The following is a 27957-nucleotide window of genomic DNA, read 5'->3' as shown; positions in this document are numbered from 1 at the left end:
ATAATATATAATTTTCTAAAGATATGATCTATTTAACTGTTCTATTTATTTTTAGCATATTTAACAAATATCTTAATTCCTTCCATCCTTTTTGCACGTGTGTGTATATATATATATATATATATATATATATATATATATATATATATATATATATATATATATATATAAAGGATGGAAGGAATTAATACATTCGTCTTACTTCTTTAAGCTAACACTATTGAGTGTGAAAGTTTGTGTATTTTAAGTTCACGTTTTGGAAATATGGATTGAGCGCGACGTTCTCGTGTAATCTCGCGAGACTTTGAGCAGCTCGAGCCAGTTCTGTGACCCGAACTTAGCAACGCCACGACACCAGCGGCGTGTTTTCTCGCTTGATTGACACTCACGCCAGCCAATCATCGCCATCCCTTGTGATGACTAAGGCAGCGCGCCAGTGAGCTCCGACAGTCGACGAGGGCTCGTTTTGTTGACAGGAACTGTGATTGTTCGTTTGAAAAGTGTACTGGGAAAGGAGGTTACTGTCGGCCAGCTTGCGCTTCGAAACGTTTATTAGAAATCGACCCGTCGACGTGAATTATGACTCTGACGGCCGCCGTCGAGCAAAGATGCAATGGAGGTCAATAGTAGTGGGTCTTCTGGTGCTGCGGGTGGCCCTGAACTGCATCCTGTGGCTCGCGTTCGGACTCGGACCCAGCTGGGGCTTTCACTTCCCGCTCCAGTTCAGCTTCAACCTGCACAGACACACCGAGGCTCCGATAGATGGGACCAACGGCTGGTCGCAGCGTGTGTACGAGAACAACCAACCTCCGGTAGGAACCTGCTCAAAGATCAACGAGAACACGCCAAAAAAGTCTTACCTCAGCTTCTTCAAGGCCAGCAGGGACGAGTACGATCGGAAGTATGGCTCTTTTCCTGACGCCCTCAAGATTAAAATGAAGGGAATGGCCAGGGACATGTTCTACTTCGGCTATGACAACTACATGAAATACGCCTTTCCCGAAGACGAGCTTAACCCCATCGACTGTCGGGGCAGAGGACCAGATGTATTAAACCCGTAAGTTACATGTGTGGGTAAGATCTATAAGGTTCTGCCTTTCAGAACTGCACACATCCCTTATTTACAGCCAAGTGATCTTTAACAGTGTGCTTTGGTTATCAAACAAACAAACAAACAAACAAAAATGAAATACGTCAGAGTGAAATCAATCCTTTAGAGAAACGTGGGAGTGATGAATATCCATTAAAGAAAGTAATTTAATACCAATACAACAAAACCCTGACAATTTACATTGTCTCAAAGCAGCTTTACACTGATAATGTGGTAATAAAAACTGAATGATGTTCTTTATAAGTGTAAGTTTGCCCCTGATGAGGAAGCCGGTGGCGACTGTGGCGAGGAAAAACTGCCCGAGATGGCATAAGGAAGAAACCTTGAGAGGAACCAGACTCAAGAGGGGACCCATCCTCGTCTGGGTGTCACCAAATATCTGTTTATTACAGCAAAACGATGTGCAATGATGGTGATCAGAAGCAAACCGTAGTCCTGAGTCGGCGTAGCAGACTGTTGACATGATCTTCAGTCCAAATCCATTCTTAAAGCTCCTGCTCTTTCGCCGTAATTTCATTAAACCCCATAGCGTTGATGAGAAACCGTCCCTGGCTGCACAGAGTGGCCTTCAATCGAAGAGAACACCATCCAGATGTAGGCAAGGATAAAGCGGGCAGATTCGGGGAGGGAAGAGGGGCAGAGAGAGAAAGAGAGAAAGAGGGGTGACAGGAAGAGAAGGATATGGATTATTGTGTGTCTTTATTGTTGTATGAAAGTTAAAGGCACTGTGCACTTTATATGCCACCATTTCTTCAATAATCCACAGAGAACGGAGAATACAGAGCAAGACACCACTCCATGCTACACATCACTGAGGTCCAACAGTTCATCCCTCATCAGCTCATCCCACACCTTTATAATTCATCATCAGCTTTCCCATAAAAAAAAAAATCTCTTCAAAATTCAAACTCTTGGCCTTTAAGGTTTTAGGTGGAGGTATTTCAAACATATGTTTTGGAAATTCGGAACACAGCTTCACATTCCTGTGTAATCTCGTGAGCCTTTTTCTGTTTGGTTAATCTACTCAAATTGGGAGTGCAATCAAGGCTTTAAAGAAATTGGGAGTGAGTTCTATCCTGTAAAGAAAGTCATTTTATACCAATAAAACCAAACTCATCCACGGCCAAACCTTCTTCTTCTTCTTCTTCTTCTTCTTCTTCTTCTTCTTCTTCTTCTTTCGGCTGCTCCCATTAGGGGTCGCCACAGCGGATCATCCGTCTCCATACCACCCTGTCCTCTATATCTGCCTCTTTTACACCAACTACCTGCATGTCTTCCCTCACCACATCCATGAACCTCCTCCTTGGCCTTCCTCTTTTCCTCCTACCTGGTGGCTCTATCTTCAGCATTTTTCTACCAATATAATTCATGTCCCTTCTCTGCACATGTCCAAACCATCTCAATCTCGCCTCCCTCACCTTGTCACCAAAACATCCTACATGTGCTGTCCCTCTAATAAACTCATTTCTAATCTTGTCCATCGTCGTCACTCCAAACGAAAACCTCAACATCTTCAGCTCTGCTACCTCCAGCTCCATCTCCTGTCTTTTACTCAATGCCACTGTCTCTAATCCATACAACATCGCAGGTCTCACCACAGTCCTATAAACTTTCCCTTTCATTCTTGCAGATACTCTTCTATCACAAATCACTCCTGTCACTCTTCTCCACCCACTCCACCCTGCCTGCACTCTTTTCTTTACTTCTCTAACACACTCTCCATTACTTTGCACTGTTGACCCCAGGTACCTGAACTCCTCCACCTTCTCCACCTCTTCTCCCTGCATCCGCATCACTCCACTGCCCTCCCTCTCATTCACACACATGTACTCTGTCTTACTCCTACTGACTTTCATTCCCCTTCTCTCCAGCGCATATCTCCACCTCTCCAGGCTCTTCTCAACCTGCTCTCTACTCTCACCACAAATCACAATATCATCTGCAAACATCATAGTCCAGGGAGACTCCTGTCTGACCTCGTCCGTCAACCTGTCCATCACCACTGCAAACAGGAAAGGGCTCAGGGCCGATCCTTGATGCAGTCCAACCTTCACCCTGAACCAGTCTGTCGTACCTACTGCACACTTTACTGCCATCACACTGTCCTCATACATGTCTTGCACCACCCTCACATACTTCTCTGACACACCTGACTTCCTCATACAATACCACAACTCCTCTCTCGGCACCCTGTCGTACGCTTTCTCTAAATCCACAAATACACAATGCAGCTCCTTCTGTCCTTCTCTATACTTCTCCATCAACATCCTCAAAGCAAATAAGGCATCTGTGGTGCTCTTCCTCGGCATGAAACCATACTGTTGCTCACAGATGGTCACCTCTTCTCTCAGCCTGGCTTCCACTACTCTTTCCCATAACTTCATGGTGTGACTGATCAACTTAATTCCCCTGTAGTTACTGCAGGTCTGCACATCTCCCTTATGCTTAAAGATCGGTACCAGCACACTCCTTCTCCATTCCTCAGGCATCCTCTCCCCTTCCAGAATCCTGTTAAACAATCTGGTTAAAAACTCCACTGCCATCTCTCCTAAACATCTCCACGCTTCTACCGGTATGTCATCTGGTCCAACCGACTTTCCATTCTTCATCCTCTTAATCGCTGCTCTCACTTCCTCCTTACTAATCCTATCTACATCCTGCTTCACCAACTCCACAACCTCCAACCTTCTCTCTCTCTGATTTTCCTCATTCATCAGCTGCTCAAAATACTCCCTCCATCTTCTCAACACACTCTCCTCACTAGTCAACACATTTCCCTCTCCATCCTTTACTGCTCTAACTTGCAGTACATCCTTCCCAGCTCGGTCCCTCTGCTTGGCCAATCGGTATAAATCCTTTTCTCCTTCCTTAGTGTCCAACCTCTCATACAGCTCCTCATATGCCTTTTCCTTGGCTTTTGCCACATCCCTTTTAACCTGCTGCCGCATCTCCTTGTACTCCTGCCTACTCTTCTCATCACTCTGTCGATCCCACTTCTGTTTTGCCAACCTCTTTCCCCTAATGCTCTCCTGCACTTCCTCATTCCACCACCACGTCTCCTTGTCTTGCTTTCTATTTCCAGATGTCACACCAAGTACTTTTCTAGCTGCCTCCCTAATCACTCCTGCAGTAGTTGCCCAATCATCCGGCACCTCTTCACCACCACCAAGCCCCTGTTTGACCTCTTCCCTGAACCTCACACTACACTCTTCCTCCTTCAGTTTCCACCATCTTATTCTTCTTTCAAACCTTACTTTCCTCCTCTTCTTCTTCGCCTCCAAAACCATCCTACAGACCACCATCCGATGCTGTCTAGCTACACTGTCCCCCGCCAACACCTTACAGTCTCCAATCTCCTTCAGGTTGCATCTCCTACACAGAAGATAATCCACCTGTGTGCACCTTCCTCCACTCTTATACATCACCCTATGATCCTCCTTCTTCTTAAAATACGTGTTCACCACTGCCATTTCCATCCTTTTAGCAAAATCTACCACCATCTGCCCTTCCACATTCCTCTCCTTAAAACCATACCTACCCATCACCTCCTCATCACCTCTGTTCCCTTCACCTACATGCCCATTAAAGTCTGCCCCAATCACCAATCGTTCTTTCCTAGGTACACCATCTACCACTTCATCTAATTCACTCCAGAATCTTTCTTTCTCCTCCATCTCACAGCCAACTTGTGGAGCATAGGCACTGATGACATTTATCATCATCCCTTCAACTTCCACCTTCACGATCATCACCCTATCAGAAACTCTCTTCACCTCCACTACACTCTTACTGTACTCTTCCCTCAGAATCACCCCTACACCATTTCTCTTCCCATCCACACCATGATAAAACAGTTTAAACCCACCTCCAATGTTCCTGGCCTTACTCCCTTTCCACTTGGTCTCCTGAACACACAACACATCTACCTTTCTCCTCTCCATCATATCAGCTATCTCTCTCCCTTTACCCGTCATAGTACCAACATTTAAAGTACCAACCCGAACCTCTACTCTCCTACACTGCTCCTTTTCCTGCCGTCTCTGTAGACGCCTTCCTCCTCTCCTTCTCCTCCTTCAGCCAACAGTAGCCCAATTTCCACCGGTACCCTGTCGGCTAACGATACCTGTGGCGGTCGTTGTTAACCCAGGCCTTGACCGATCCGGTATGAAATTCTCATTTGTGATCCGCATATTTGATTTGGCACATGTTTTACGCTGGATGCCCTTCTTCTATAATGCTTAATAAGAACTGCGAATACAGAACAAGACACGGTCCTACAGTAGGTCCCTCATCAGCTCATCCCACACCTTTATAACGGAAAACCATTTTAATGCTGATCCAGCCATATTTTTCTGCAACATTGGCCTCGATAGTGGTTCAACCAAAAGACTCTTGGCCTTAAACTTGTAAGTAGAGCTATTTCAAGTATTAATTTGTGGAAATTTGGACCCAGCTTCACATTCTTGAGTAATCTCGTGAGACTTTTGTTATGGGGGAAAAAATGTCTTGTTAATAAACCAAAGCTGGGAGTGAATTCAATCCTTTAAAGAAAACTCTTACAGGCCACTCGTTTTCTTATAATGCTAATATATGAAAATATAGAGCAAGACACCACTCCCTTCTACAGATCACTGGGTCCTACATGAGGTCCCTCTTCAGCTCACTCCACACCTTTTATAATGGAGAACCCTTTTATGCTGATTCAGACATATTCTATATCATTTTTGTATCATGTGGCCTTTCTAGAGGTACAACAAAGACCCTTATTACTTTATGATGCGAAGTAGAAAAAGGTCCCCACGTTATCACAATATCCTTCTGTTCTCTTTATCATTTTATTAGATTGTAGCGAACTCCAGGTGCATGAGTTTGTGGTTAGAAGAGTTTGTGAAAGCTGCAGCTTTTCTTCCGGCACATCTTCCAAATAGCTTTATGAGATAGAGGTTGCATCTGTTTGTACATTTGCAAACGTTGTAACTCCAAATGCTACCTTTTTATTTTATTGTATTTTTTAAAATTTTATTTAAACATTATTTCTGTAACAGTATATCTGTGGATTTTCCACCATGTCGATAAAGTAATCCGCCGCTTTACCACGGTTCGAATCTCGCATGACGTTTATTAATAAAAAAGATCATTAATAATTATAAAAAAGTAAAATTTTAATACATTACTGTATACATAAAATAGCATTTTTGGGGTGGCGTCCGTTTATCGTGGTTTTTCGTTTATCGCAAAATATTCGATTCCGTGGATTACTGTATATTCTTTTAGCAGCCAACACCAACGACTCAAAAGTTCTTGACCACTCAGATAAACTCTGTAGGCCAGAGATGTCAAGTGTTTATACACTTTACTTATTAGGAACAATACAACATTGCTCTCCACAGATCTTTCATTGACTGCATGGTTTTTTTTTTTTTTTTTTTTTTCCACCTCTTATTGTTTCAACCTGAGTAAACGCAGTTAGTTCCATCATACCATGGTCCAAATGATTGAACTCACACTTTTTCCCCCCATTCCAAAGGTTGACATGAACATTTATGCACCCTCACGACTTACTACTAACCGTCTCTGGTTCTGTGTAAATTCTAAAGGTTGGGTGAGAAGGTCTCACAAATTTGTAGACCACTTTTTTTTTTTTTTTTTTTTTTTTTTTTTTTTTTTAAAGGGCATGTTAACTTGTCATCATTTGCAAATTGCTGATTATAATCTTTTTTTTTTTCTTTCTTTTCTTGAATGCTATAATGTGGAATTGACTGCAAAATCTTTTGTTTTTCTTTTTTCTGTCATATAAGAACCTGATCTAGTAAAATATTCATGAGCCATTCAGTCACATGATTCATAATGTGGACTCAATTTTTTATTTATTTTCATTTTAGATCGAATATCAACATCAATGACGTGCTTGGCAACTACTCCTTGACACTAATCGACACCCTTGATACTCTGTTGGTAAGTGCAGGTTATGAAACAAAGTGGCATTTGTTATTAAGCCCATAGTTTATGGGGTTTTTATGTAAATTACTCATATCCTCATAAGAGGTTATGGGTAAGAAAGTCTTACCCAGTATTGTCTTTTTATCAGTAGTATTAAGGGAAGCAGGATATGTTTTGCTTTGCAAAAGTTTAAGCTTTTATAAAATTATTTGATGATATATTTAAAGTGTTATTTAAAAATATATATATATATATATATATATATATATATATATATATATATATATATATATATATATATATATATATATATATATATATATATATATATATATATTTATTTAAGGATTTTTGCTGTGAATGACATAATGGCAAATATGCTGTTCCTTCAGGTGCTCGGGAACGTGTCCGAGTTTCATCGCGCTGTTAAGCTGGTCATTGACACGGTCAGCTTTGACAAGGATTCCACAGTGCAAGTGTTTGAGGCCAACATCAGGTGAGCAGTTTGCTTTTATTTTCTCAGTGCAATCTGCTCAATAGCAAACGTGCTCAAACGGAACAATGCACTGCTCAGAGTTAGAAAGAACAAGTGCTTCAATCCATCAGCTTTTTCAGAGGTGCATTGAACTCCAACGTCCCTCTTGTGTGTTTAAGTGAATTGTGATTTCAGGAGCGAATCCACCGAAATCACTCTACTGAAAATGATTATATTCTATGGAAGTATCATGATTGTGCAATTGATAGTACATAAAAAAAAAAAAAAAAAAAAAAAGCCCTGCTTGTATTGTAATAGTAGCTCATTGATTAGGATATTGGACTTTTGTATTTGATTATTAATAAGATCAAATCCCAGCACCACCAAACTGTCACTGCTGGGAAAGATCCTGGTCACAGCCCATAACCCTCAACTGCTCAGTTGTATGTAACAAGTCAAGTCAAGTTTATTTCTATAGCACTTTTCACAACAGACATTGTCTCAAAGCAGCTTTACAGAATTTTAACAGTTAAGGTGAATGGTGTGCATTTATCCCTGATGAGCAGCCATGGCGACTGTGGCAAGGAAAAACTCCCTTAGATGTTATGAGGAAGAAACCTTTAGAGGAACCAGACTCAAAAGGGGAACCCATCCTCATTTGGGTGACATCAAGAGTTTGATTATTAATCTTTAAACAATACAGAACACTGGAGAGAGAGAACTAACGAGCACTGGAGTGTAAGATTATAGGTAATGATCTTTCTACAGTCTTTTACAGTCATTGTGGTTATAAAACTAATAGCTACTGAGCAAAATAGCTCAACATTTGCGATCATCACAGATCCAACACCAGCTTCTCCACGCCAGAGCCTTTAAACACTCAAAGAAGTCCAATGTCCAAACTCCACATGAAGTGGGATCCAGTTGGCACTGGTACGTCTCTAGATGATTCGGGATGTTTGCCGGTCAGCATCCAATTTAAAGGTCCACAATCTTCATGAGGTGGGATGTGACTGGGGCTGGAGCAGCTTCAGGATGCCTCGGAATGGGGAGAGAAAAAGAGAAGCAGTGGAGAGGATTTTGACATGTTGTTCATGATATTAACAGCACAAGTTAATAATGTGCATGTGATCAGATGTACTGGAGCACAAGGTTATGATGTTTAAAGAGTGTTATGTGTAGGACTCGCTAAAAAGAGAAGTTTTTAATCTGCACTTAAACTGGGAGTGTGTGTCTGAGCTCCGAACACAGGAAGACCATTCCAAAGTTTAGGCGCTAAATGTGAGAATGCTCTACCGCCTTTAGTGGTTTTTGCTTTTCTAGGAACTACTAGAAGTTTTGAGATCTCAGGGAGCGTGACGGACTGTAGCTTGTTAGAAGACTGGATAGATACATGGGAGCTGAACCATTTAGTGTTTTGTAAGTAAGTAGCAGTAGTTTGTAGTCGATTCGAGATTTAACAGGTAGCCAGTGTAGGGATGATAAGATTGGTGTTATATGGTAACATTTTCTCGATCTTGTCAAAAGAACTCTGACTGCTGCATTCTGGACAAACTGTAACAAGATAAATATATGTAACTCGGGGATAAGGACATCTGCCAAATGCCATAAATATAATAACTTTTATGCAATGATTTTTTTTGCTGTCTCACCATCTTTTTAGTGCTTTTTAAAAAAATTATTATAGCTGGCCCAATTTGATCTGTAACCCGGTATTATTGATGCAGTTATACATTTTGCCATTCATTTTCCTTAATAGACAATAAAGCCTGAGCGATGCCAACAACATGTGTAGAACATGCAGTGCAGTGTGGCTTGAATGAACAGTCACGACAGGCCTGTACAACCGCATTTGTGCAATGCATCCGGGATGAGTATGTGGTTATGCCTGAAAGGCAAGAGGAAACCTCTCTTTATAACCTGAGTCATAAGTCTACTCTAAAATATTGAATATTCATAGAATTGAGGAAAAACTCTTTAGTTTATTGTGTCTCTGTGTACATGTGCATATTTGCGTATCGTAAGGATGACTCCAATGATGAAAAGGAACCATTACACACTATGGTTTTTATACTCAAATATTTTTCGAACATGATAAAGGTTTCAAAGGATTTCACTCATTTGTGGGATTTATCATTTCATTGCAAACACGCCAACGTTATTTGCCATCACATAGGTGCGTACAGCTGCACCAATTTATTTGATAAGTAAGTGATAATCTGGAGCTATGGTTTGTGTTTCTATCTGTCTTCTAAGTCACTCTACCCAGGCACTGAGGTTTTTTCATTTCTTTTCCTCTGAACACTGTTTAGTAGAGTCTATACAGCAATGCACTGCTTTACTAGGTGTGAGCTCTTATTCATGTTTGAGTGGGTGGCAGGGAGGACGGTTTTGTTCGGCCTACAGATGTTTTTTTTTTTTTTTTTTTTTTTTTTTTTTTTTTTTTTTGCAGTACACCATAGCAGGTATGAAACAAAGCCAGCCTAAAAGGGATATCTGATGAGCATGATAATGTATTTGAAGTACTAAGAGTTTTACAGTGTTCCAGCTTTTTGTAACACCGGATACGTATATATCAACAAATCAGTGCTTTTATTATATGGTTCAATTGTGAAGGTGTTCAATTTCTCTCGCAGAATCCTGGGCAGTCTGATCTCTGCCCACATCCTTCTGACTGATCCGCGACACCCGTTTGGAGACGTGGGGCTGAAAGATTACGATAATGAGCTGCTGCATCTGGCCCATGACCTGGCTGTTAGGCTGCTACCTGCATTTGAGAACACCAGCACTGGCATCCCCTACCCTAGGGTCAGACCTCTGTCTAATCTAATGTATATCAGTTCATTGTCTGTATCATTAACATGAGTTATGTGAGTGTGCTTTAAAGCTATTTACATGTTTAGTTTGAAGGTATTTTTAGTTTTTGTTCTCATTCCTCTTGTCATTGCTTCATTATTATACGTAGTATTTTGCAGACTGTAACCGTTAACATTCTGAGTAATTTAATGCTACTTACGTAAACTTTGGTTGTTCCGGTGTTAACATTTTTCTCCTGTTATTACTCCTGTGGGAAATTTTCCGAATGCGGTATTGATGCAAAATACTTGTAAATCAATTGCAGGTGAACCTGAAAAGCGGCGTGCCCCCAGACAGCATAAACGAGACGTGCACAGCAGGCGCAGGCTCTCTTCTGGTCGAGTTTGGCATTCTAAGCCGTTTGCTTGGCGACTCTACATTTGAGTGGGTGGCGAGGAGGGCCGTGCGAGCTCTCTGGAACCTGAGGAGCAACCAAACAGGGCTGCTGGGTAAGATCCAGTGCAGGATATATGGACAAGATGGAGTGAACAAGTAGAAAAGAAAAAATTTTTTTTACGTGTCACATATATTACAGTGGAGTGAAATTCGTTCTTTGCATATCCAAGCGCATTAGGAGCCCGGGTTCAGAGCGCAGGGTCATCCATGATAGAGCACCCCTGGTGTAAAGAGGGTTAAGGGCCTTGCTTTAGGGCCCAGCAGTGGCAGCTTGGAACTCCTAACTTTCTCTTTAGAGCCTTAACAATTGAGGGATCATGTTTCTAAGCACTGTGATCAAATTGAGGCAAATTGCCTTTTAGTTGTGTGAGTATTTATTTGTCCCACATCAAGCAGAGTCAAATTGGAGGAAAGCGGTATCTGCCCTCATTTGGTTAGTGGTATTGTGATTGAGAGGGGTGAGAGAGTGAAGTTGTTCCATTCATCTAAAAATATATTTATTTAGAAATATTGGCATCAGATGTCGCATCAGAATCTCCTTACTAGTTTCTCTACTCAGGGCCCCTCAAGCATTGTATATTTTTACTGATCATGGTGTTATACAACATATTTATTTTTTAAAATCTCTTACATCTTATAGCTAAACACTACAGGCGGTGCACACTGTAGCTCTGCTGATAACATTAGTGGTCCCATGGCATTTCCTTTTCATTGATATGATAGACAAGAGGAGGAGTGATGTGCATGCTCCAAAACAAAAGACAGGGCTGTGGTCTATAACTGGTATCTTCCATGCACTTGTAGTGGTAGGTTTTTGCCTAATAAAAGTGTGCGGTAGCAGCCACAGGGAGCATGTTTATAATTAGCACTGCTCGGAAGAATGTGTTTCATTTCTGTATATCAATTTATTCTTTCCTTCATTTCAGGGAATGTGGTGAACATCCAGACGGGTCAGTGGGTTGGAAAGCAAAGTGGCTTGGGTGCAGGAATGGATTCGTTCTATGAATACCTGCTCAAGTCCTACATACTCTTTGGAGAAAAAGAAGACCACAAGATGTTTATGGCTGCTTATGCGAGCATTCAGAGTCACCTGAGGAGAGGGTGTGTATATCGTGCGGGTTTTTTTTTTTTGTTCACCTGCTCGTAAAGCACTTAAATATTTTTCACAAGCAAAAAATAAATGGAAACTGCTAAATATTTATAAAAACAATGTGATTAAAGAAAGGACAAAAAAAAAAAAAAATGCATGTGTTCATTAAGAAGGTAACCAGGAAGCTAACTAGTTAAACCAGTTACTATTCTATCACTATCTGTATGCTAGTCATCATCTTGAGATATTGTTTGTCATACTTGGACCCCTCCTACTCCAAATATTTGCCTAATTTGTATTAATTAACATTTAGATGAAATACACCTTGTACATTTATATCATAACAGCCCCTAGGATCTGTGATGCTGAATCTGCTGATTGTAGTTGCCAAGTATAAGAAAAAAAAAGAATTGTGCAGGACTGTTTGTTTGTTTGTTTTGTACAGGAGAGAGGCTTGTAATGAAGGTGAAGGTGACCCTCCTCTTTATGTAAATGTGAACATGTTTAACGGACAGATCATGAACACCTGGATCGACTCACTTCAGGCATTTTTTCCTGGACTGCAGGTGTGTTAATGTGACTGTGATTTATTTATAGCATACTATAAATGTACTGAAATTTCATTGAAAAAAATGCAATTCTTAAATTCTGACATTTCATTTAAAAAATACAGAAGCATATAAATAATAATTCCATACATTTCATTAAGGATTGGCATTGGTGCTTTTGGGTAAAGCTGATTTGCTTGATTCTGTTCTCATCTACATTCAAATTGTATTCAACAAAGTTCACAAATTAAGCCCAACAGTAATCCTATATTTTATCTCCATGAGTACAACAAATCACCTCGAGCTAGCTGGTTTTCACCTTTTATATTGGTGCTGGTTTCCAGTCAATTGGCCTTCGTGATTTGGACTTCAATCTGGCAACCTTGGATATCTTGTAGGCTGGCGATTTGTTTTTCGCCTTGTGCTTTTAGACTTTTCATTTGCATGTACCCAGAAGGATTGTAGTAAAAGATTGTCTCTGAACACATTTAAGCGTCTAGAAGGGTTCTCACAGGCATTCTCTGTGCACCTTTAACTTGTTAATTTCAATTTTTTTTCAGGTTTTAAATGGAGATGTGGAAAATGCTATTTGTCTCCATGCCTTCTACTATGCAATCTGGAGGCGTTTCGGGGCCTTGCCGGAAAGGTACAACTGGCAGCTGCAGGCTCCAGATGTTCTCTTTTACCCTTTAAGACCTGAGCTAGTTGAATCTACATACCTGCTTTATCAGGTAGAAACACTTGCTTTCATTTCCTGTTTTTGCTAAGTTCTCTGTATAGCTCTGTGACCTTTTATTTATGAAATGATGCAGTGATTCCATCACTGGGAACAATGTATGAACACCGTTAACACCTGATGTTACACTAAGCAGTGATCTGACCACAGATTGGGAGTCTGTTTGTCCCCGTGGAAAAAATCAGTTTTTGATTTGCATATTATATGAATATGGCACACCCCTTTTCACCACAGATATAGACATTTTCATAAGATTTAAAGCATTAAGCCTAACACCAGTAAAACGGCAACAGCTTTAAGAGCACCCTGACATTTTACTAATATACAGCCATCAAATTATTCAATGTCTATTTATGAAATATATTTACAAAGTAAAAAAAATAGAACAGTAGCAGAGGCCGAGGGTGCATGTATAGACATCTACATAGAAGCAGTAAACTATTGTTTATACAGCAAATTAAATGAAAGTAAACAAGAAAATAAGGGTTGTATGCATCTATATTTTGGGGTTGTGTTTTTAATTTCCATTTTCCAGCAAATGCCAAAAAGTGCTGACAAATCATTCTGGACCCCAGAGTTTTCCCTAATTTCAAACATTGCTCACTTTAATCCACTGTGATAATGTGATACTGCAGTCACAATTTCTGTGAGAAATTGTACGGATTAAGATTTTTAAAAATTATTATTTTATCTTTTTCTCCTTACAGGCCACCAAGAATCCTTTCTATTTACATGTGGGCATGGACATACTTCAAAGCCTTGAAAAGACTACCAAAGTCAAGTAAGTCAAATGACCACTCATGTTGGGGTTTTTTTTTGTTGTTGTTTTTTAAGCTATCCATATCTGGATATACAGTATGCTCATATCTTACTGCTGTGTGCAGATGCGGGTATGCCACACTCCATCATGTCGTAGACAAGTCGAAGGAGGACCGCATGGAGAGTTTCTTTCTCAGTGAGACTTGCAAATACCTGTATCTGGTATGTGCCTCTTCTACTAGGTGTCTCAAAAATCTCCATACATAGGAAAAAAAATGAAAAAATGTCTTAGCAAAATGTAGATTTATTTACAAAACACGCTCAACATTTTTTTGTAATCATACAAAGTCATCTCTCTCAATATTGTATCCCAGGTTGGCAACAGTGTGTTTGTGACCGCCTTCTAATTCACCAATGAGAGTCAAATACATAATCTAACCCAAATATGAAACATTGTAGAAATGTAGTTTGTAGTTTATATGTAGTGCTATGGAAAACCTAAAATATGTCTTTTCCTAATCTCAGTTTTAAAGCGAAAAATTATTTAATGTTGTACATCATAATTAGTTTGCGATCGTATCTATTTTAAAAATGTGGGATTTCGCCTGCTGTAGTTTCAGCATATGGTTTAAAGTAACACACAGGTATTTAATAACAAAATCTGCAAATTGCATTCATGTGTTCATATTGGGCTAAAAACCAACTACGGAAAATAAACCTAAATAAAGCATTTTTATTAATGCCTCCCATATCCAATGTCTAGAACACCTTGATGTGTTTTTCTTTTTATAACCTTTTACATAATGCTGAGCTTAAAGTGATTCCAAACTATACCAACAGCACATTTTTTTATTTTTTTCCTCTGATTGTGAGAATGAAGGCAGGTATAATCCATAAAATGACTAAGTATATAGGTTTAAATCTGCTATGCAACCTGCATGTCTACAGCTACTCATTGATGTATGTTGATTTTCTGTAGCTCTTTGATGAAGACAACCCTCTGCACAAGTCCGGGAGCAAATACCTTTTCACAACTGAAGGTCACATAGTGCCCATAGATCCACGCTTTAGGCAGAAAACCTGGGAAGAACCGGTCTCATGTAAGGAGTTCACCAAGGAACTTCCAGCCAACACCAGCAATGTAAGAGTCCAGCGGATTAAATGTTTTAGTGCTGCAATCTCTTTTGTTCACAAGTTTGATAAGATTACGCTACTATTAAATGCTGGAATCTTGTTAGTGTTTTGTGCTAGAATAGTTGTTTTGAAGTTGAATGAAGCAGGGCCTTGGGGTTCATGGTTTATAATTTTTCTTTGTTATTACAAGAATGTTTGATTGGTAACTCATTATATTATATTTTAATAAATAAAAAATAATTTAATCAAACGTATTTATTAATAAAAAATAAATAAAATAAATATATATATATATATATATATATATATATATATATATATATATATATATATATATATATATATATATATATATATTTATTATATTTAATTTTCAAAGCCATTAACTCAATAGACTGATTATTTTAAATAGAATTGTTTGTTTGTCTCCAGCTTTAAAGAATGTTTATAAAGCTGTAGAGTTAAAGGGTGTCCATGCTCAAAGCCCAACAAGAAGTGTAGCCTGCAATTCTCTTATTATTATAGAAGTGAAACATTATAAATATTTCCTGATAAATTTTAAGTAAAGCTCATGCAAAATGCCTTCACGTTATTCGGAAAAACAGAGTTCGCACGGGTCATGGAATTTCTGGAATATCATGGAATTTTAAAAGGTTTATTTCGGACATTGAAAGTCAGGGAATATTAGGGGTTTTTCTTTGTCGCAGGAATTCATCTATACCTATTATTTATTTATTTTTTATCACGTTATTTCATGCGTTTTGCTTAAAGCAGTGACGGTAGTGCGATACACAGTAGCGCACGTCTCGCTCAACACCAGCAAAGACCCTGGAGGCCAAAATCTTGTTGTGCCTGAAGGTTGTCATATAGCTCATCAGAACAAAGTGGTATGTAGCCATAATTATAGAGGGCTAGTTATAATTAAAAATAATTTTTAAAGTGTAGACTACGCAAGGTAGTGTAAGCGATTCACTGACAGAATTGAAAATGTAGCTAATTGGAATAACATTAATCGTTATTTAGTTTTCAGCAACATTATATTAAGGTTGTAGGCTAATTCAAAAGATTGACAAGGCCCTTGCAACATGCAAATGCATGGATCGTTTTCAGTTCATTATAGGTCATGGAAATTCAGCTTTTAACGAGTGAAATCAGGGAAATGTCAGGGAATTTGACATTTGGCTTAGAGGGAGAACCCTGGACAAAGTATTGGGACACCTGATTGTGCCACACTGTTCGAGACAGACAATTGTATAGAATGTCTTTCGATGAGCTCACATTACATATTCCCTTCACTTGAACTAAACCTGGCTGCATCCCAGGCCTCCTCGTTTTACACTACTAAATGACTTGTGGCTGAATGAGCAAAAATCTCCACAAGTCCACTCCAAAATCTAGTGGCACAAATTTCTAGAAGAATGAAGGTTATTCTAACAGCAAATGGGAACTAAATGTGCAATATATAAATTTTTGTCCTTTTCATCTTATTAGAAATAAGTTTTTAATTCAATTGAATTGTAATTATTAATAAATTGTATGAAAGGATTTCAACATTAGAAATCACATTCACAGTGTTGGACATCATCCAGATTTCAGAATCAGGTTTATTGGCCAAGTGTTTGGAAACAGACAAGGAATTTGGTTCCAGCTGTTTGTGACTCTGGAAAGTACAGACCTGAATAACCCTATACATTTAGCTTGGGCTTTACAAGACAATATGGGTCTGTATTGTTTTTATCGTCTCCCGTCACAAATCTCAAATCACATTCACAGTGTTGGGCACCATCCAGATTTCAGGGGTGAGAAGTGATCATATGTCACTTTTTTAATTACGTTTCTTTATATTAATAAGAAAACAATTATCCAAGCCCATAACTATTTATTTAAAACCAATCATTTTTGATGTTCAACCCGAACAGAATGTAAGGGTTAATTTCGTGAAGTCTTGTCTGCTCCTTTGGAATTGGATATTAAGTCTAATATGTCTAAATGTGTCTCTTGCAGTGCGAAAGGATACCTGAGGAGCGACGCTACAATCTTCCTCTGAAGAGTGTGTACATGAGACAGATTGACCACATGGTCGGCCTTTCATGACCTTATGACATCATCAGCTGGAGTTTAGTATAAAATCACATCCTTCGTGTGAGTTTTAGCAGTGCGGCTGTCCAAACTGAGAATTATTATTTTTTTTTTGGTATTATGGTTTGTTTGCACAAGAACCTCAAATGAGGCATTTAAGAGCTCAGTGGTTCTTTTTTGGTTGTTCTGATTCTGTGTTGCCGTTGCTGCGTTCAGTGCAGGATTCTTTAACAAGGAGACACTTACGGGGATGTGACCTGAATCGGTGCATTTCCTCACTATTTTTATCGTCAATAATAGTGAACAGTCATTACTTTTAACCAGTCGGTTTTACAAATTAGGTTGCATTCCTATTTATAACACACTTTCGTTCATTTCAGTGAAGTGTGATGGAAGTCTGAGGGATCATCATTTAAAATCAGTGTAATCCTAATATTCACCCACCCTGAAGCTCATCATATGATGATAGGTTACACACTTTTAACTCGCCAGGGGGTCTCTTACAGAGCGTGATTAAGAACATTTATTTGTAGCATTGTAGCTCTGTGGGATTGCTTCCAACATCCGATCCTGAGAAATAAATAAATCTTTTCTTCAGGGCTGGCTGGTGCCAGAAGTAGCAGTGTTCTTATTCCATTTATAACCAGTATTTCTGTGCCAAATTCTGATTACTGCAACGGACCCTGGACACTTTTGTTACGTTTTTGTTGAGCTTGTTGTTTTGCATGCTCGGAGTAGCTTCCTGGTCAGATGTTCTGACATTTGTGCCTTCCAAAAAAAACCAAAAAAAAAAACGCATTGAGTGAAACTGTTTACAAGACCTTCATTCACTCATTCGCTTATTCTGTACTCTAGCTGTTCATTTTAGTTTGCGTTGCTTTGCATTGCACAGCACCGAAAAAAGCCAATTGAGCTTTTAAGCTTACCCCATGTTATTTTTAGTTTTGCACTGTTGCTGACGTTGTATTCATGTCTTTCTCCAAAGTCTCACTCATTTGTGCCTTATATAACCCGGAATCACTGGCTAGACCTCAGGATCAACTTATTATTTTATCTTGCTTCTTCTTTCCAGTATGTGTTCATTCAATTATATTCGTTTTCAAGGACTGACGTGAATGTGATGCGAAAGATAAATAACATAGAAACTGTGCGATATCTAGATCGTATTGATATCGAATGCATGGATTGGACTGATGTACGATTTCATGACAAAGCCATAAAACAGGATTTTGGGGTTTTTCTTAAGGGGCTATCGATCAACACTTGCTCAGAGAATTTAACTTTTTTTTTTTTAAGATCTTGATGGATTTTAATTGAATTCATTCAATGTTGATTTAAGTTTAATCATTCCATGAACATCACTGGGTGGTGTAATGGATTGCATATGTGAAAAACAATGTACATCGATTCAATGTGCAATGAGACGTTTAAAGGGCTTTAGGAGTTTCCTGAAACTGGCTTGACACTGAGTTTTATTCATTTCTAAAATGTTATTAATGTAAAAACTAAATACCGAACAATTATTATGTTGGGTATTATATACTGTCTGAGCAAATGTACTTTTTTTTTTTTTCTTCTTTTTTTTTCTTCCTTTATTTGGTTGTTTGTTTTGTCTCTGCAATTTAATCTGAAGGTATTCTGGCTAATCATATTACACTGCAACATCTCCATCCTAAAGTGCAGGGTCTCTTCCACAATAAAAAATGTCCCCATTCACAGGGCACAAGGACTAACTGAATGGTTTACTGAGTAATGCAAATAACTCTTATACTACAGGGTTCACAGTCACCAGATGTTAAGCCAATGAACACTGATGGCAGATTGTGGTAACTGCTAAGGGAATAGCTTTAGGAAGAATCGAGTTCATGCCTCCAGTACCGTTCCAGGGACTTTATTAGACACTATTGCGATGGTAGGCCAACACCTAACTAACCGCTTTTATCTTGGTTTTGCCTTAAATATGTCAGCTGACGGTACTTTTCATAAAAAATAAATTAAATGTTTGAAAACTGTGTAATGTGATTTGGTTTAATTTGAATGCACAGTTGTTTGTCATGACCACAACATTTGCGTTTTGGGGTACATTTTAAAAGAAATAATAAAATCTTGCTTTGTTTTATCTCATGTTATTGACAAGACTCAGGGAAATCTTTTAGCGATGGCTGATTATAAAGGAATTGTTGCAGGTGATGAAAATAAACATATCATTCCAGTATGTTTTGCATGCTTCAGATTTCTTCTTTTTAAATTGACATCAGTAGATATTTGTGGCATCTGTTCTAACATTTCTGTACATTTTAATAGGAACACTTAGGAAATACCGGTCAAACGTTTTGTTGTTCACATCAAACATTAAAATGAAGAGCAATGCTCGGTGTTTATGACTTTAGCTATGGGGGGTGTTGCCAAATGGGCTGGTTTGATTAATGAGAATAAAATTGGTACAAAAAAAAAAAGACATCTTTGTGTTCAGGGTCTGCAGGTTTTGTTGATGAGCGAATTCTATCTGCTACCAACATCCATATTACGATTAACAAATTTTTTTTTTATTTAAAGTTTTTGATGTGAACAATCACTAATTTAATTGTTAATTATGTTTATGATTATTATTATTTAGACCACATGATGGGCTGCATAAATGAGCAGGTGTACAGATGTTCCTGTTAAAGTGGGCGGTGAATGTATAATCGATCATTTAAACGAAGTCAAGTTTTGTCTTTTTTTGTGTCGACCAGGATTGAATTACCTTTAAATAATCTTATTTTAATAAGGATTTAAGCACTAAACCCTGAACCTCAACAATGATAAGACTATAATAAATATATATTCATTGTCTTCCAGAGCCTGGTTCCTCTCTGAGGTTCTTCTCATATCATCTCAGGGAGGTTTGTTTTTCTCAGCGTGGTCGCCACTGGCTTGCTCATTAGGAATAAAACTTCGAGACTAATTTATGAATATAAAATTTATATTCTTTATATTTCTGTAAAGGTGCATGTGACAAAAATCAATTATTAAAAGCACTATCCAAATAAAATTTTAATTATTAAATGCAACTAGATGTGTGCAAAATAACACTCGAAGAAAAATTATATTGCAGGATTTGTGTCTACTGAAGCTTTATTGTTCGTCCATACATCCTTATGCTCTCCATATTGTCTCCATATTTCTTTTATTACAAAGCCAAAGCCGTGAAGTCCATCCGAACATCTCAGCTCAATCTACACTGAAATATGATTAAACTGTTCTTCAAGAGCGAAGCGTCATTAGAACAAATACATTTGTCTGTAACTCATCTTTTTGATGCCTTCAAGTACATAATTAAAAATTGGGAAATATGTATGACCTACTCTGCTTGCAATGCAACATAAGTAGCTAAGTTTTCCATGTAATTACTTTTTCTGAAGTGCATATGCAGGTGTTTGAGAAGATACCATGCACCAAAATAAGAGACTATGATAAAGTACACCGCATGAACCGATAACAGCTGAATCTTTATAAAAGAGCGTTTCTGCCTCATTGAGTGCAGCTTATAAAATTCTGCTATAATTATTATTCCTTTGCTGTAAGACACTATTGGGACCATGTGACTGTGCAGCATCTTTCTATGTTATTCTTTTGAAATGAGAAAAGACATCAGCAGCAATAAAGTATTTATCACTTCCTCTCTAGATTCTAGTTTCTTTGACATGTATAATGCCTTGTCATCTTGGAGAAAGAGAAAATACAGGTGCTCTCCATGCCTAGGAAATAAAAAGAACATATTTAGACTTGTAGAGTTTCTAGAGCATGTATAACTAAATCATCATCTAAATGATCAAATATTATTTGAGCACCACAACAAATAATTTCTTTCTAGCAGGATATGAAATAATATACAAGATGAATAAATAACCAAATATTTTAAAGTCATGTTTCATGGATCATGTCTAAAAAAAATGATTTTTACATTTGCAATGTTTAAAAAAGAAAATTTAAAAAATGAGAGGTCATTTTCTTTGTGACATCATAAGCAAAATTATATTTTATAATATATATTATATTCTAAACATTTATATCAAAGCATTAACAATTTTATTCTGTGTCCTTTCCTTTTGCCCTGTATCCTCATTATTATATTTTAATTTTATTATATTATTATCTATTACCTTTTCTTAGGAGTTTAAAAGAGTCCACAGTCCTTAAGGTTTTCTTTGATGATAATGTCTGTCACGGCATCGAACACAAACTTCACGTTCTCTGTGTCTGTGGCGCAAGTCATGTGCGAGTAGATTTCTTTGATATCTCGCCGCATATTCAGGTCCAAGAACTGCAGCTTTATGTAGTTACCAGCGTCTTCATATGTGTTTGGTCCTAAAAGAAAAAAGAAATACAATAGGTGATTGAGTTTAAAGCCTATTAATAAATTAAGTAATAATTAAAAGATGCTACATTATGAGAGAAGCAATGGTAATTGTGTTGAAATGACTTCTTTAATTGTCTTGTCAAGTAGTTCTCCATTTTGTTGTGTAACTGTTATAACTGTTTCCAGTACAACTTAATGATGCTGTTGTAAACACTGAATCCTGTACTGTACGTGAAGATTCTGAAAGCAGGGTTAGAAGATGCATCATTCTAAAAGGGTTGGGTTGAGAAATGCCGTTTTCTGAAATTACCATCATATTCAGGGAAGCACATGCTTAAATGGGCCTTCTTGATCTTCTCAAGGAAGACATCTTTCTTGTTGAGGAAGAGTACAATGGAAGTTGTGGCGAAGTAGCGGTGGTTGCAGATACTGTTAAACAAGTGCAGACTCTCGTGCATTCGGTTCTACAAATGACAAATGAAGAGAGTGGAATTATTTTCCCCAAGCACCATTATTGTATTTCAGCTAAAGGTTAAACACATCAAATAGCATTTGAATGAAGCATATCTAGCATGTCAGGACACAAGATCTTACCACTTCATCATCCTCCACCAGTACCATGTCATAAGCACTCAGAGCAGCAATGAAGATAATGCAGGTGACACCCTCAAAGCAGTGGATCCATTTCTTTCGCTCCGAGCGCTGACCTCCTACATCAAACATCCTACACATAATGGGAATATGATGTGATTCTCCTGCAGATGCTCCAGTCAGTGACGTCCTCTCAATTCCATAGTCTTATTAAGTCCCATGCTATCATTGCTAATATTGTGCAACAACATTATGCTAACAAGACCATGCTAACAACTCACTATCTTTTTATTTTATTTTTTATAGCTAGCATGGTTAGAAGCAAATGTGATACTTGGATTCTTTTGTTAGCTTGTACCTGAAGTTGAGGTCCTTGAAGGAAAACTGAGTCTCAATGATACCAGTTGTCTTAACTCGAGATCTTAGTACATCCTGCTCAGTGGGGACATAGCCAGGCTGGATCAACCTTTCCAAGTCATTTAAATAGCTAAAAGACAAAGAGGGGTTTTATTTGTTTCATATCATTGATAAATATATTTTCTGAAGATGTTTGGAAACTGTTACTGCCATTTAATTAACTATTTGACCAAACGTTTGCAGACAACTGAACATCACACCTAAATTTTGGCATTCCTTAAACTCTTGCCAAAAGACTAAAAGAAAACAACTGGAACTGGTACTAAGGGCCCAAACATGTTCCAGCATGACAATCCCCTTGTTTGCAATCAAGCTCCATGACGATGTAGTTAACAAAGGTTGGAGCAGAAGAGCTCACCGAATGCCTTTGTGATACAGTGGAATCCTGACTGTTCACCAAGCCTCCTCACCTGACATTAGTGTCTAACCTCACTACTGCTCCTCTGGCTGAATTAGCATGCTCCAATATCTAGTGAAAGGCCTTTCAGGAAGAGTGTAGGTTATTATAGAAGCAAACAGTGGAAAATAATTCTTGAATGAGATATTGAAAGATCATATTTGGATCTGAAGATTAGGTGTCCACAAACCTTTGGCCATGTAGTAAATGGTTGGCTCACTGTAAGATGTTTTACATTTATTTTTTTAATAAGTTAGACATGACTTTGGAACATACTATCCAGCTGAGTCGTTAAGCTGGTATTCCGAGGCTCTGTCAAAGCATGCTTGGATGCCAGTGTCTTTCCACAACTGCAGAATAATATCTGACATCTCCTTGGGCATGGTGCCCTCTTCAATAGTGTCAGCTAAGTGCATCAGCTTCCTGGCATTGTCCTGTAAAATAACATACATACACACGTAGCTGGTAATAAAGCAGACAATCGTATGGATAGTCAACTTTCTACGTACTCTATGTATAATCAATATTTATGTGTGATGCAATCATAATGAGGAAAAATTGCAGACACCTCCAGCCAATACCTGCTGGGCAGCATCTCCATAGCTGATGTTGAGTGTGTTCATAGCCTTTACAATAGCCATGATTGATTGCAAGGTGTTGCTGTAGATGATAGTAATGAACTCCAGGCACTCTTCCAGGGAGTAACCATCTTTGTGGATAATTCTGTAGTGGAAACAGGTACACTTAGATGAAAAAATGTTTCATAGTTCATATGGAAATGTTTACTCATATTTACTAAACACGTACTTCATCTGTTTGACAATTGTGCTCTTCCCTGACTCACCAGCACCTGTAAAAAGCAAAAGCAATGAAGGTATTTGTGATTGAATGCATTTAGTGATAGGTTCACTGAAACACATGAATTTGACTCCAGTTTTATGTAATGTTTCGGCGTTAGAGAGTTAGAGAAAAAATGAGACAAAGGAACAGAAGCACAAATGATAAATGTGAAATATTGGAGTACAAAATACAATATATTGTATATAAAGCAAAATAAATATTGTGAAAAGGGTCTTGATTCCGAAACAGTCATTGATAACAAGATATGATTATTAATCAAATCAATAAATACTTCAAAACTAGATTAGTTAAATCACCAGTTTTGAACTGGCATCTACAATTGAACTAAATGCAGCTGTGCAGAAGGTAGCATTGTTGATTTTGGGCTACAGTTTGTTTAAACACTGCGAGTCAAGGCCTGAAATGTCTGATGTACACAAAACAAGGTCATTTGTCCAAATATAAAGAATGACCCCAAAACACCACATCTAATATTCATGGTATTCCTGTTTTAGTGTTTTACATGTTAAAGGGTGACTATATTGTTTTTGTTCTGAAGCTTGAATTTATGGTTGAATTTGCTGGTTGATTTGATTAAGTACCTCATAGTCAGTTATAATTTATTAATAAACCTGCAAATAATTAGGTTTGATCATTCTGTTAAATGAACGAAGAGAGAATGGTTTTCCATTCATTAATGCTTTTTGGATATCAAAAAATAACTGACACTACATTAAGAATTCTTTCATTTTGGAAACGTCCCTCTCCTTCCCTCTCATCTATATCTCCAACAGGACTAGAATAAGAGGCTTGAGGATCATTCATTTAGTACTAAGCCTCTCAAAGCTGATGTGTACAAGAGCTCATAGCAATTCTTATCCCTGACCCAGATCCAACACAAAGTCAAACTCAATGTTCTGGAAAAAGAAATTAATACAATTTAATAAACAGGGCAAATATTTGTCTTGAGTAATTTTTTTTACGATTAATTCTTCAATAAAGCCTGCCTTAACAAGAAGATAAATCTCACTGTTAACAATAACAAGTGAAAACTTCAGGATAGTTTATGTAATGATGTCATATCATACAACAGGTCTGTATGTTAAATAATTATGTCAATCAATTCACCTCCATCAGCTCGTTCATTAGTTGCTGTTCTATACCCATACATATAGGCTCAGTGATCTTTACCTAGTAACAGTAGTTTGACAGTCCTGGCATCCTTGTCAGCATCTTCCTTTAGCTTCTTCTCTAGCTCACGGGAATGCTTTTCCTCAGCGCTTGCCCCAGCCCCCATGTTCACTATAAAGTTAGTGTGAATGTAGAACTACTAAGTTGCCCACCAAGTGTGGTCAACTATGCAGTTCTCACCTACACTGGCTCCCTCTCTGTGCTGAGTTGACCAGTTGTTTCGAGTCTTAGAGGGATTTTGGATTTTGGGGATGTGGTTGACCACCTGGGGCTGGATGGCCAATGAGGAACAAGGACAGAGACACAGTGGGTGGGGGATTGGTAACAGGTCACCTGAGATTTAGGTAGAATATGGTGTGTCAGCAAAAGGTGCTAATCTGAATACTATCTTGTCAGGCACATTGAGGCAGATTGTGGATAGGCACAGAGTTACTGTATGCCTATACATACTGCAAACTGTAGAATATATATATATATATATATATATATATATATATATATATATATATATATATATATATATATATATATATATATATATATATATACAGTACAGACCAAAAGTTTGGACACACCTTCTCATTCAAAGAGTTTTCTTTATTTTTATGACTATGAAAATTGTAGATTTACACTGAAGGCATCAAAACTATGAATTAACACATGTGGAATTATATATGAAATTATATACATAACAAAAAAGTGTGAAACAACTGAAAAATTTCATATTCTAGGTTCTTCTAAGTAGCCACCTTTTGCTTTGATTACTGCTTTGCACACTCTTGGCATTCTCTTAATGAGCTTCAAGAGGTAGTCACCTGAAATGGTCTTCCAACAGTCTTGAAGGAGTTCCCCGAGAGATGCTTGGCACTTATTGGCCCTTTTGCCTTCACTCTGCGGTCCAGCTCACCCCTAAACCATCTCGATTGGGTTCAGGTCCGGTGACTGTGGAGGCCAGGTTATCTGGCGCAGCACCCCATCACTCTCCTTCTTGGTCAAATAGCCCTTGATGCCTTCCGTGTGACTCTACAATTTTCATAGTCATCAAAAGAAAGAAAACTCTTTGAATGAGAAGGTGTGTCCAAACTTTTGGTCTGTACTGTGTATATATATATATATATATATATATATATATATATATATATATATATATATATATATATATATATATATATATATATATCATATATCATTTTTTATCATTCACATTTACCATGAACCAATATTAGCATTATCAAAATTGAATAAAGGGGTATTATAAAGTTCTGCTATACCATTAAAGTTGCAATCAAGTACACCATAAACAGATTATCATAAACTTATGATAACAAATAATACAATACAATTATTTATAATGCAATTAATTTTTCATTTAAAAGACTGACCTAAATCACAAAATAATGTGATTGCGTTTGTGTGTGTGTGTGTGTGTGTGTGTGTGTGTGTGTGTGTGTGTGTGTGTGTGTGTGTGTGTGTGTGTCTGAGAGGGTGGATATTTGAAGAATGAGACAGCAGACTAGTTCATTGATTTTACAGTAATGTTCAGCCACTCCCACATACACATTTGAACTACTCTCTGCAGGTATATGTTTTACATTTATTATCGTTCTCATCCTTGAAAGGAACAAATTAACTGGTTTAATTGACTTAGGCATCTGTGACAATGAAAACCTCCAAACTTATCTTATAAACCAAATCTGCACTCTACTTGATAAATGATCTTATTTATGGACTTTTCCTTTCCTTCAATGACTAAAACTCCTGTAAGAGATTGTCTGTATTGTCATGTATTGTCTGTTTTTGTCTTGTCTGTTTTGTCTTGTATAGTCCAAGCTGAATGTATAGTGTTTTTTATGTCCGTACTTTGAGAGTCACTAACAGATGGAACCAAATTCTACATGTACTCTATATCCCTAATTTCCAAAGTTGCAGTTTCTGATTTTGTGACAATTGAATTTTCACATTTTCTATTGCATAGGGCCTACTGGCATATCAAGATGTTGATTAGACAGCATGATTATTGCACAGGTGTGCCGTAGGCTGGCCACAATAAAAGGACACTTTAAAATGTGCAGTTTTATCACAACACAATGCCACAGATGTCACAAGTTTTAAGAGAGTGTGCAGTCGGCATGCTGACTGCAGGAATGTCTACCAGAGCTGTTGAATTGAATTTCTTTACCATAAGCCGTCTCCAAAGGCGTTTCAGAAAATTTGGCAGTACATCCAACCGGCTCCACAACCGCAGACCACACCAGCCCAGGACCTCCACATTCAGCAACTTCGCCTCCAAGATCGTCTGAGACCAGCTACCCGGACAGCTGCTGCAACAATTAGTTTACATAACCAAAGAATTTCTGCTCGAACTGTCGCAAACCGTCTCAGGAAAGCTTATCTACATGCCCGTCGTCCTAATCGGGCGAATGATGGTCACACCAGATACTGACTGGTTTTCGGACCCCCGAGACCCCCCAATACAGTAAAATTGCACAATTAAGAGTGGCTTTTTATTGTGGCCAGCCTAAGGCACACCTGTGAAATAATCATGTTGTCTAATCAGCATCTTGATATGCCACACCTGTGAGGTGAATGGATTATCTCGGCAAAGGAGAAGTTATAGTTCTGTTTAGTATGTGTGTTTGCACTCTGGCTTGCTTTGGGTTCCAAGAATTAAGAGCTAGTACCAGCAGGTGGAGACCCTCGTCCATCTGTCTTCTACTCTAGGCATTTTTTATAACAGATGTGTTTCAGGCTCATTTGTTTATATGTATAAATATATACATACAGGCATCATATAGTATCATGGTTCCTGATTCACATATGTGTATTAGGATTGTGCCCTGCAATAAACTGGTGTTCCTTTTAGTTATCACACACTCACTGGTCACATTGATAAGAAAACCTATTCACCTGGACATTCCTGCAGTTAGTCATTTAGACAGACAGAAGAAAATGTCTGGACTAATTTTAGCTGACAGGATGTTAAAGATTCAATCTTTTTTCACCTTTAATTCTGTGATCCTCTGCCCACCGTAGCCATCAAGAAGTCCACAGTTTT

General features: G+C 38.1%; 2 protein-coding genes and 1 long non-coding RNA gene across 4 annotated transcripts in view; 1 reads left to right on the top strand and 2 right to left on the bottom strand.

Moving 5' to 3' along the window:
* Positions 1 to 333: 333 nt before the first annotated feature.
* Positions 334 to 19339, top strand: edem1 (ER degradation enhancer, mannosidase alpha-like 1). 2 transcript variants are annotated; one of them, XM_083533129.1, is made up of 12 exons: positions 334 to 1057; positions 6994 to 7066; positions 7444 to 7547; positions 10163 to 10334; positions 10648 to 10831; positions 11705 to 11879; positions 12314 to 12434; positions 12977 to 13147; positions 13860 to 13933; positions 14037 to 14133; positions 14891 to 15052; positions 17050 to 19339. In XM_083533129.1, the coding sequence occupies exons 1-12, from the start codon at positions 609 to 611 to the stop codon at positions 17137 to 17139; spliced, it is 1872 nt and encodes a 623-aa protein (XP_083389255.1). In that variant the 5' UTR covers positions 334 to 608; the 3' UTR covers positions 17140 to 19339. The 2 variants fall into 2 exon arrangements, 1 of the variants encoding a protein (XP_083389255.1); XR_014532038.1 differs by having other exon boundaries at positions 359 to 1057; positions 14037 to 14504; positions 14556 to 15052.
* The window catches only part of LOC310722430, a 143357-nt gene continuing 131169 nt past the window's right edge, over positions 15770 to 27957 (bottom strand). Inside the window, exons 2-3 of the long non-coding RNA XR_014532374.1 lie at positions 16721 to 18001; positions 15770 to 16356 (exon numbers count right to left, since the gene is read on the bottom strand). This is a non-coding gene — a long non-coding RNA (uncharacterized lncRNA). The remainder of the gene's footprint in view (positions 16357 to 16720; positions 18002 to 27957) is intronic.
* On the bottom strand, positions 20224 to 25109 carry gnat1 (guanine nucleotide binding protein (G protein), alpha transducing activity polypeptide 1). The gene is made up of 9 exons (XM_083534122.1): positions 24903 to 25109; positions 23679 to 23721; positions 23453 to 23594; positions 23148 to 23305; positions 22416 to 22544; positions 22061 to 22190; positions 21777 to 21930; positions 21270 to 21474; positions 20224 to 20864 (listed from the first exon to the last, which is right to left on the bottom strand). Exons 1-8 carry the CDS (start codon positions 25006 to 25008, stop codon positions 21284 to 21286), a joined length of 1053 nt encoding a protein of 350 aa, XP_083390248.1. The 5' UTR covers positions 25009 to 25109; the 3' UTR covers positions 20224 to 20864; positions 21270 to 21283.

The sequence above is a fragment of the Silurus aristotelis genome (genome assembly GCF_946808225.1).
Source record: "Silurus aristotelis genome assembly, chromosome: 2".
Classification (NCBI taxonomy): domain Eukaryota; kingdom Metazoa; phylum Chordata; class Actinopteri; order Siluriformes; family Siluridae; genus Silurus; species Silurus aristotelis.
This window is presented reverse-complemented; position numbering and strand designations above follow the sequence as displayed.